This window comes from Littorina saxatilis, linkage group LG3 (genome assembly GCF_037325665.1).
Source record: "Littorina saxatilis isolate snail1 linkage group LG3, US_GU_Lsax_2.0, whole genome shotgun sequence".
NCBI lineage: Eukaryota > Metazoa > Mollusca > Gastropoda > Littorinimorpha > Littorinidae > Littorina > Littorina saxatilis.
In genome coordinates this window covers 37480027-37491036 of record NC_090247.1, presented here as the reverse complement: position 1 = coordinate 37491036, position 11010 = coordinate 37480027, and the positions used below count along the sequence as shown (strand labels likewise).

At 42.4% G+C, this 11010-nt stretch overlaps 1 protein-coding gene across 1 annotated transcript in view; it reads left to right on the top strand.

Moving 5' to 3' along the window:
* LOC138962279 (sialate O-acetylesterase-like) overlaps window positions 1-11010 on the top strand; it is a 12731-nt gene continuing 1721 nt past the window's right edge. The window contains exons 1-6 of the mRNA XM_070334031.1: window positions 1-210; window positions 4232-4548; window positions 5934-6069; window positions 8348-8516; window positions 8769-8860; window positions 10225-10355. Coding sequence (XP_070190132.1) covers window positions 105-210; window positions 4232-4548; window positions 5934-6069; window positions 8348-8516; window positions 8769-8860; window positions 10225-10355 — 951 coding nt within the window. The 5' untranslated portion in view covers window positions 1-104. The remainder of the gene's footprint in view (window positions 211-4231; window positions 4549-5933; window positions 6070-8347; window positions 8517-8768; window positions 8861-10224; window positions 10356-11010) is intronic.

Below are 11010 nucleotides of genomic sequence, written 5' to 3'. Positions count from 1 at the left end.
GACACGAAAAGAAGCCGGCAAAGGTACTTGAAACGGTACACGTATACTTACCAGTAATTCGGAAACGTATAAACCTACGTGACCCAAAGAGGCCTGGTTGTTGTATGAGGTGGTGGACGAACATCATTTTGAGGGAAAACAGGTTTGCGGAACATCTGAAAATGACACCCGTGGTGTTCCTGGCATGTGTGAGCATAATTCTTGGGCACGGTAGGCTACAGTTTCCTTAACTTAATTATTTAACGTATGTAGGGGAAAGGCTCCTAAAATGGACCACCTCCTGTTCTGAAAAACTAACGGCGCTAGAGCGCTCAAAACAATTTCATTCGCTGTATTCACCCTCTCTGGATAACTTGCACATGTCAAAACAGTTGCAGAAACACAAACCTAAAAACCGTTAGTCTTTTTCTCTTTTAACATTTAGTCAAGTTTTGATTTTCACTTTTGGCAGCGTTCGCTCTAAATTTGCCGCCTAAAACGGACTCGTTTCTGTCCACAGCCAAAGCTGTTATCACACAAAAATTGCTATATATGACAGCTCAGACCTTATTTATTTTACATTTTAGCAGTGTTGACCCCAAGTTTCTACTGCAACCAAATATAAAAGCAAAATCTCAAAGTACGTGTGTGTTGCCTAATATGGACCACCTTCAACAAATCGAAGAAAATAACAGCTAAAGGCTATTTTCATTAATTCATTCAGAAGCTTGCTGAAAACAGCCTATACCTAGCCCTCGAGATTTAAAAAAACCCATATCAAATAGTCTTTTTTTGTGGTAGTTAATAATTTCACATTTTTTCACTCTGTTTTTGATAAGCTTCTTTGGTTTCCTAGTGTGCTTCAAATAATGCTCTCATCAACCCGAAACAGATAAATCCAAAGCATATTTTGATTAGTCTGACTTGCACACTAAGTTGTATCATGTTATTTTGAAGTATAGGGGACCTTTAACAGTGATTCGTGAAGGCCTCTTCACTGGTCCATATTGGGCGCCAAGGCTCCTAATATGGACTATTTGTGATTTTTTTCTGTATTATCTTTTTGCTGAATGTCTATCAAAGCTAATTCATTCTAATTAGGCCTAACGGTTAACCGAAGAGAGAAGGATTACCAAACACAAACTGAAACGTCTTCGCAAGAAAACAAGCGAGTTATATCAGCATGAAACAAAAAGTGGTCAATATTAGGAGCCCTTCCCCTATCATCGCACGGAGCTATGCCTAACGAGGCTACCACCAGATTCCGCCACATATGAACATCTTCAGAAAGTCTTTCAAGCTAGCCTCAGGTCCATCTGACTCTGAGCTCTCACATTTCCGTCTCGAAATATTCTGGCTGTTAAAATGGATTCTTCATGTTTTGTGAAAAGATCTTTGGATTGGTTTTTTGTTTGTTTCAGGTTTGATCCATGCTCACTATCTTAGCTTCCCTCATGTTTTATTTAATTCTGCTGATTTCATCTCAAGTTCTTTTCTCACCTAATTTATCTTCATTTTGGGTTCTATTGAAAATCCGATATTCTGGGTAATTTCCCTCCTGTGATCTTCCATTGTTGTTAGTTTTCCTTTCGCAGCTGACAGCTTTGCATCAGAAGAAAATGCATTGGTACCGACCATTCGATTCAGATAAATGAATTGCACGTAGTGCACGGATCAGTCGATCAAGCAAGCAAACAATCAACCTGCAAACCACCTGCATTTAATTAACAACAAGTGTGAACATTCTTCAAGTTCCGATCCAGAGGGGAAATAAGTCAGAAGTCAGAATGGTTTAGTTGCTTAGGCAATAATTATGCCCATTGCAAGATGGGCTGGATTTGGGGAAGGGTAATCGAACACTCAAATATCGAAACCGAAGCCGAAAGTGCATGTACACAAAGTTACATGAATGAGAGTGTACGTTCAAACTGACATTACAACATGTCAGACGTGTCGCGCTCTGAACGAGGCTAAAAGTGTCCGTTCAATGCCCATCGACTTTCGCAATACACATGATTTTAGGTTCGATCGCGAAACGTTTTTAACCAAGTTATAACCGGATCAAATCAATTAGTATCTTCTCTCTTGCTTGAACCTGGTGTAGATGGTACTGCGGTATGTTCCACCTTTCCACTGGTCTCCACGAGGCGCAGGTATGGAGGTCTGAGTGTGAAGAACAGGAATGTCTTAGTGCGAATGGTGAATGTCAGTAGCAAGGTGATTGGCAGGCAGCAAGCAAGTGTGGAGTCCCTGTATGAAAAGCGTGTGGTGAGAAAGAGTAGGCGGATAGCTTCAGATAGGTCCCATGTCCTTGCCCACCTCTATGAACTCCTTCCCTCTGGCCGTAGACTTCGCACGCACAAAGCTAGGACACTCAGGCTGCAAAACAGCTTCATCCCCAAATCCATCACCCTTGGCAACATGTAAACACATCCACATACCCGACTCAGCCCCTCTTCTGCCAGTGCAATCAGTAGTAATGTACATGTATGTATTGGTTTTATGTACGTCCGTATTTTTTTCTGTGATATATTGTATGCTATGATTTTTTGCAATGATGTTTAGCCATAGTCCGTTATACGCGTAGGTGTGCGAGAATATGTAAGCGCAGTGCTTTAAAGATGTCCATGTGGGAATGTGTAAGTGGGCGTAGTCGAATGTCCATGTGGGAATGTGTAAGTGGAGCATATAAGAATGCCCATGTGTGAATGTGTAAGTGGAGCGTATAAGAATGTGTAAGTGGAGCGTGGTCGAATGTCCATGTGTGAATGGGTAAGTTGAGCGTATAAGAATGTCCATGTGTGCGATGTGTAAGTGAGACATGGATGTGTTCATGACTGAATGCGTAAGCACAATGCAAGGAATGGCCAGAAAGGTATGTGGGAGGTGTTTATAACCTGCCCTGTTATATAGTGCTATATGTCTTATGTAAAAACAATGTCCTGTTTGAATTATTGTTATGTACCACGCCTGAATTTCTCAATGAGATAATAAAGTATTCTTATTCTTATTCTTATTATGTATCCTAGTTTCTCTTGAATCATGATTCTGGAACTGTGCTTGATGAACCAGAATGTTACTCCTGCTCCGCTGTTTGCACTCTGTAGGTTGGACACGAGCACAAGATCGTCAGAGAGAGAGAGAGAGAGAGAGAGAGAGAGAGAGAGAGAGAGAGAGAGAGAGAGAGAGAGAGAGAGAGAGAGAGAGAAAGACAGACAGACAGACAGACAGACACAGACAGGTCGATATAGAGACGTGCAAACTCGTCAGTAAATCCCTGTGCGTACGGGAAGGGCTCCTAATATGGACCGGCTCCTAATATGGACCACCACCAACTAACGGCGCTAGAGCGCTCAAAAAAGTTTTATTCGCTGTATTCACCCTCTTTGGATAACTTGCACATGTCAAAACAGTTGCAGAAACACAAATCTCAAAACCGTTAGGCTTTTTCTCTTTTTTCACTTTTGGCAGCGTTCACTCTAAATTTGCCGCCTAAAACGGACTCGTTTCTGTCTACAGCCAAAGCTTTTATCAAACAGAAATGGCTATATATGACAGCTAAAACCGTATTTGTTACATTTTAGCAGTGTTGACCCCGAGTTTCTACTGCAAACAAAAAATAATAGCAAAATCTCAAAGTATGTGCGAGTCCCCTAATATGGACCACCTTCAACTAATCGAAGAAAATAAAAGCTAAAGGCTATTTTCATTAATTCATTAAGAAGCTTGCTGGTAATAACCTATAACTAGCCCTCGAGATTTAAAAAAAATGCAACGAAAAGTCTTCTTTTCGTAGAAGTTGATAATTTCACTTATTTTCACTCTGTTTTTGATAAGCTTCTTTAGTTTCCTGGTGTGCTTCAAATAATGCTCTCATCAACCCGAAACAGATCAATCTAGAGCATATTTTAATTAGGCTGACTTGTACACTAAGTTGTATCATGTTATTTTGAAATATATAGGGGGCTTTTTACAGTGATTCGTGAAGGCCGCTTCACTGGTCCATATTAGGCGCCCAGGCTCCTAATATGGACCCTTTGTGATTTTTTTCTGTATTTAATTTTTGCTGAATGTGTATCAAAGCTATTTTACTCTAATTAGGCCGAACGGTTAACCTAAGAAAGAAGGACTACCAAGCACAAAATGAAACTTCTTTGCACGAAAACAAGCTAGTTATCAGCAATAAACAAAAAGTGGTCCGGGCCCTTCCCCTACATTCCTGTACCTGTGATCTAGTTAATTATTCTTCCAGTCCATGGCGCCCTCAAGCTGGCCAGCTACTACAGTGACCACATGGTTCTACAGCGAGGACCGCAGCAAGCCGTCCTGTGGGGCTTTGCAAATACAGAGGGCGACACCGTCACCGCTCAGGCCATGGGTCAGGGGTCAGCGGTCACGAGCAAAGTTCAGAACGGGAAGTGGAAGCTGATGCTGCCCGCCATTACAAATCCGGGTCCTTTCACCATTGACGTCAAGTCCCATGACGGTCACGTGACGCTGCATGATGTTTTGTTCGGCGATGTGTGGCTGTGTTCTGGGCAGAGCAACATGGAGTTTGAGATGAAGAAGGTATTATTTTAATTTGTTTGTACACTTTTGGTCTGGAAAGTTATTTCTATAATATCCCAGTGTAGGTTCCCCGACTCACTGAGAAGATCTCCGATGTTTGCTTTTCTTCAGTATATGACATCACTTCTACGGGGCGCATTCTGGATTATGCCATTAATTCACTCTTTGCAATGAGTAAGAGCGTGACTATCTTTGTCTTTGTTAGTGCTTTATGAATGTCAACACGTCCTTCTTTAGTTAGGTCTACTCGTGAAAGTGTTAGTGGTTATTCGGACGAGCAGGCGCGTTTTCGCTCGAATGGTGAGTTTGGTGCCTGCGCGTGCATGCATTTGTGCGTGCATTTTGTGTGTAGGTTTTTTTTGCGTGCTTTTTTTTCATGCATCTCGTACAAACTTGATGACATCGGCAGTTTTCATATTTTAGAATCAATCAGTATTCATTCCAGCAATTCATGCCTTACAAGCAGCATGTGAACTAAAGTAGTCCGCCATTTCAGAAACTGCGGAGTAAACCCCCCTTGGATTTATTTCTCAGAGTCAACTTTGTGTGCCGACTCTCCTCGGTGTCTGAACACCCCCGTGTGTACACGCAAGCACAAGACCAAGTGCGCACGAAAAAGATCCTGTAATCCATGTCAGAGTTCGGTGGGTTATAGAAACACGAAAATACCCAGCATGTTTCCTCCGATAGCGGCGTATGGCTGCCTAAATGGGGGGGTAAAAACGGTCATACCCGTAAAAGCCGTGGGAGTTTCAGCCCATAAACGAACAAACAAACAAACAAACAAACAACCCCCCTTTAGGAACCCCCGGTATAAGACCTCCGCCCTTGTAAGACCATTGTTTCGCTCATTTTGTGTTCTTAGCCTCTGCAAATGTTGCTCCATTTTCAGGCTTCTTATCTTTTAAAGTCTTATTACCCCCCCCCCCCTCCCCCGCCCCCCCCCCCTTCCCCCCCGCGCCTCTCCTCCTCGCCCCCCCTCCCCCTTCAGATTTGTGGAGGTCTAAAAAGGGAGAGGGTATAACGGGGGTCCACTCTACTACTTTTTCTTTGCGAACCTGCATGGGTGGTCAGATGAGAAGCTAAGACAAGACAATGTTGTAACTTTTTATTTATCATCAGCGATGAATGGAACCCTTGTCTACGATGATTTTGTAAAATCTCAGGTGACAAATACTAGCACGTGATCACCGCCAGAACAGAGACTCGGACACGGTTGTCTTTCAGGATGGTTTACAACTTTCTTTCAGGTGATGAATACAAGCAAGGAGACTTAGTCATGGTTGTCTTTTCGGGATGGTTAGTAATTTACTTTCAGGTGATGAATACCAGCACATAGACTCAGGCGCGGTTGTCTTACGTTATGGTTTACTGCCTTCTTTCAGGTGATGAATGCCAGCACGGAGATTCAGAAAGGGTTGACGTTCCAGACGATTCGCTACATGAAAACTCAGTGGGCACAATCTAATACAACCGTCGAGGATCTTCAGGTTGGACAGCAGTGGACAGTACCCACTGAAGGTCAGTCTGAAATCGGGTTTGGCACTTAACCGAGGGGAGAAGAATGAGGAAGAGAAGGAGGAAGAAGAGGAGGTGGAAAAAACAGTGAAATAAGGAGAATGGGAAGACGGTGGAAGAGAAGGGGGAAAAGAGGAAGAGAAGAAAAGGGAAATATACTATTCAAAACAATTCAAGGGTCATCCCTGAATGTTGTTTATACAAATCAGCACTGACGCAAAATAAGATCAATCATTAGCAGGTGTGTAATGAAAGTTTGAAATAGACCTTTGATTAGTCAGCAATGAACCTGGACACTGGAGCACAATACAAACGCCTTATTTATGACATTTCATGCAGATTTTTTTTTTTTTAATGTTGTCCTTACACCTGTTCCTTGTTCCGGTGCGCTCTCACGCCGCCCCGTCCCTGCACTCACTGCTCCATCCACATCTGAATTTCGTTCCGCTGCCAGACTTGTCGATTTTACAGATTTCGATCCTCACTGAATAAAATACGAGAACATTGAACACATGACGCATGTGAGACCTGTGGCTTCTGTGAAAAGCTGTACAGTCATGATTTTGCTTGTTGTGTTCTTTTATAAACGTATATAATATAACGAAAGTTGGGTTTAAAGAAACTGGCGTCAGTGCTACGTCTAAACGTCATACACAGCGAACCGGTGTTGACATGAGTCAGCAAGCAACGGTGTTTCCATTAGAAAAGTATTGATAATTTGCTCAATCATTAAAAAAAAAAACATAGACGGTCTATGTGTCATTCGAACACATCCAAACAAGACGACGAATCCAACCGTATGAGGACCAAGTTCATCATCAAAGTCAGTACTATACTAAGTTGCCCTTTTACTGCAGATCAAAACAGCCGCAGTCATTAGTGTGACAGATAAGGCAAAAAAAAAAAAATTGTCTGTTTAGGGTAACCCGACCGACCCTATCGATTTGGCGCCGACCCAAAAACTTTTTTTTGATTTCAAAAAAAAAAAAAGAAAAAAAAAAGGTAAAAATGCTAAAAAAAAGACATTTGGCGTTTCTTTCTCTCCCTTTCTCTCTGTTTTATTTATACGTTAGTTTTGAAACATGTATTCATCAAATATAAGAAGTGAATGTTCAGCCAACATAGCATTTACACACACAAAAAAAAAAAACAAAAAAAAAAATACCTCCCTACCGACCCTACTTTTTTTGGTCATGTTACCCTAAACAGACAATTTTTTTTTTGGCCTAAGCTGGTTACAACTAGGTTAGGTGGCTGACTCACATTATACACGTCATGGCGAACAGGCTCTTCAGAAGAAAATAATCTTTGGGCGGCGCATGTGTCATGATCAACAGCCAATATTCACTTGACAAGCCATCCATGAGCTAGCCAAACAGGCAAACATCTCTTTGAAATTCAGTTCTGCCTCACTATGACACGGCATGTACGCGATGAACGAGTCAGTGAATGAAAAGAAATTAGCCATTGCTGTGTATACGCTGGAGAACAATTACTGTACGGGCTGTGTGCTAAGCACTGCTAGGCAAGTTACTGTGCTCAGCACTGCTAGGCAAGTTACTGGTGCTCAGCACTACTAGGCAAGTTACTGGAGCTCAGCACTGCTAGGCAAGTTACTGGTGCTCAGCACTGCTAGGCAAGTTACTGGTGCTCAGCACTACTAGGCAAGTTACTGGAGCTCAGCACTGCTAGGCAAGTTACTGGTGCTCAGCACTGCTAGGCAAGTTACTGGTGCTCAGCACTGCTAGGCAAGTTACTGGTGCTCAGCACTGCTAGGCAAGTTACTGGTGCTCAGCACTGCTAGGCAAGTTACTGGTGCTCAGCACTGCTAGGCAAGTTACTGGTGCTCAGCACTGCTAGGCAAGTTACTGGAGCTCAGCACTGCTAGGCAAGTTACTGGTGCTCAGCACTACTAGGCAAGTTACTGGAGCTCAGCACTGCTAGGCAAGTTACTGGTGCTCAGCACTGCTAGGCAAGTTACTGGTGCCCAGAGGGCAGCCACTACAACAGGAGACTCTCCAAGTCTTCGAAAAAAACAATCCCCCAAGTACGAGAGGCATTATTGACTATCTTGAGTAGGCCCTAGATTGTTTCCTGATTTGTTTTTTTAGAAGGGCGTACCCTCCTTCACAGGAAGTAATGCGATGGCATCTTCTCTTTTTGGAAGTTTTTACCTACGCAAAGTCCGCACAACTTATGAAAGTAAAATGTAACAAAAACTCGAAGTCGAACTCCAAATACTTTGTCTCTGGTGCACGATTTTTGTATTACACTCTTGCAGCCACACTGAAAGAATTCTCAGCGGTATGTTACCTGTACGCGGAGTACCTGCAGTCTCACCTGAACTACCCGATAGGACTGATAGGCTCTTACTGGGGTGGCACACCCATCGAAGCCTGGTCGCCTCCTGAAGCCACCCGCGTCTGCCCCGTCGTCACACACAGCTATGTGTTTGTAGCGTTTTTGTCTTCTCAAACGCCTGCAGTAAGAGAAAACTTCCTAATAGAGATCGTCACGTCTGGAACATTTTTTTTTTAGGTATCTCTGGCGAGAGGATCCCGACGAAAAGAGCACATTCCCTAGTATAAACATTTGTGTGTGTGTGTGTGTGTGTGTGTGTGTGTGTGTGTGTGTGTGTGTGTGTGTGTGTGTTGCTGTGCTGCTGTGCTGCTGTCTGTCTTACCGTCTGTCCACATTTTCAGAGATTGCTGCCCTCATGACCCTCACGTTCTGTGGAACGCCAAGATTTATGCACTTCGTGCCATGACCATGTATGGAGTCCTTTGGTATCAGGGTACACAAACTCATACTTTTTGTGATCATAAGTTTACAGTTATAACTGCGGGCATGTTTAAAAAAAAAATGCATTTCTTGAAATAAAACTGCATCGAATCTGTATTGTGTCTTAGGAATAAAACCGAGTCGCAAAGCAAACCAACCATCGGCGAAGGGGACTTTCATAAAAACATTTCACTTTGCTGAAACATTTTGAAAGCGACGCGATCCACACCGCGGGAGGTTAATACACTTGTGCATTGTTAAACAAAAAGTGTGCTCCAATGAAACATACGTATATTCATATATTCTCACATTGCCGGACCAGGTGATAGCAACTCGGATCACGCGAGAATTTTTCACAACTGCTGGCACAGGTGAAAGAAAAGCGGACAACGCGGCAGGTTTAAAGGTACTGAACTTGTCGAATCCATGTGCACGGACCGGAACCCCTGGGGCTTTCAGTCATACCTCAGGCAGCTATCCGTTAGAAGAACTACCAAGTTTCATTGACTTGCACCCAAAGAGTCAAGAACTGCATTTTTTTACGAATTAATTTCGTACTCGGACCCGGCTGGTCTTGACCTATTTTTGGATCTAAATTTAGATCAGGTAGATCACCACATCATGCACAAAAAGACAGTCACTAGCAAACAATGTCAGGCGTCATCATGAGTTTGTGTAAAACAAAATGGAGGCCGGAATCACTCAGTTGAATCGAACTCCGACCAAACACCACGTAATAACTAGGTTAATTTATGCACTCGCGTGAACAAGAAACTGTCGAGCTTCACAGATGTCGTCGTTGTGTAGTTTTGGGTTTGTTTTACTACCATAGGAGGATTTTTGAACTGTAAATGCACTCAGTTGCAACAAAAACGCAAAACAAAGGCTGCACTGTGCCTTTAAAAAAAATTAAAAATTTAAAAATAAAAAATAAAAATAAAAATAAGAATGAAAGTCGCTTGTTCCGAATAACTCTCAATTAATCTCTAACACATGTCTATGCATTTAGAGCGCTTACTTCCCTTTGTTTATCAGATCTCTAAACAGCGCTCTGCCTCATTTTGTTGTATGATAAGGAAAAAAAAAACAAACCTGTTTACGGTATCCCGACCGACCCTATTTTTTCGCGCGATCCTAGCCTCTTTTTTTATGGCATTTGGGGAAAGAAAAAAAATTTAAAATTTAAATTTAAAAAAAAAAGTCTTTGTTTTTTGGCAAAATAACTTAAAAATATATTTTGAGGGAAAAAACAAATTTTAAAAAAATAAATCCCGACCTACCGACCCTATTTTTTTTGTGCCTATGTTACCTTAAACAGACTTTTTTTTAAAAAAAATTTCCTTACTTTCATAGACTTTTTTTCTTGTGCTGGATCAGGGGAGAGCAACGCGGACCACACGGCGGAGTATGACTGCCAGCAGAAAGCCATGATCAGGGAGTGGAGAGCTCAGTTTAACAGGGAATCCATGGGACAGACACGAGCAGACTTCCCCTTTGGTTACGTTCAGGTGAGTACCATCCTTGTGTCTGTCTTTTTTTGTCTGTCTTTGGAAATAATTAGCTGTTCCATTCAGTCAATGTGTGACTGATTTAACTCTGTGTGTGTGTGTGTGTGTGTGTGTGTGTGTGTGTGTGTGTAAGTGAGTTTGTATGTGGGTGCATATTGTGTGTGTATGCGTGCGTGTGTGCGTGCGTGCGTGCGTGCGTGCGCGCGTGCGTGCGCGCGTGCGTGTGTGCGTGCGTGCGTGCGTGCGTCTGTCTGTCTGTCGGTATACATGTATGTGCGTATGCATGTGGAGTAAGTGTCCTCAATCCACTGAACGGACTTGCATGACATTTGATATAAAAATGTTCATGGGTATTTGCAAGTGATGTTTTCTTAAGTTTTAAGCTCTATTCAATGACGCCTAAACAATCGAAGAGGTACTCTGGTGACCGCAGTTTTTAAGCTATCTCTTCGAAACTTCATCCAGCAGTCTTTTGCTCGGTCAAGACTGTGCGATAAATACTCACAAAGGTTATTAAAACATTCGAGAACGAAACTGTCATTTGATGTTATGACTAATGTTGCTCTTCTAATAGTACCCAAGATAACACATTTTTTTTAAAAAGTGGCGTGAACGTATTTCTTCAACATTTTCACAAATCTCAAAACAAATATAC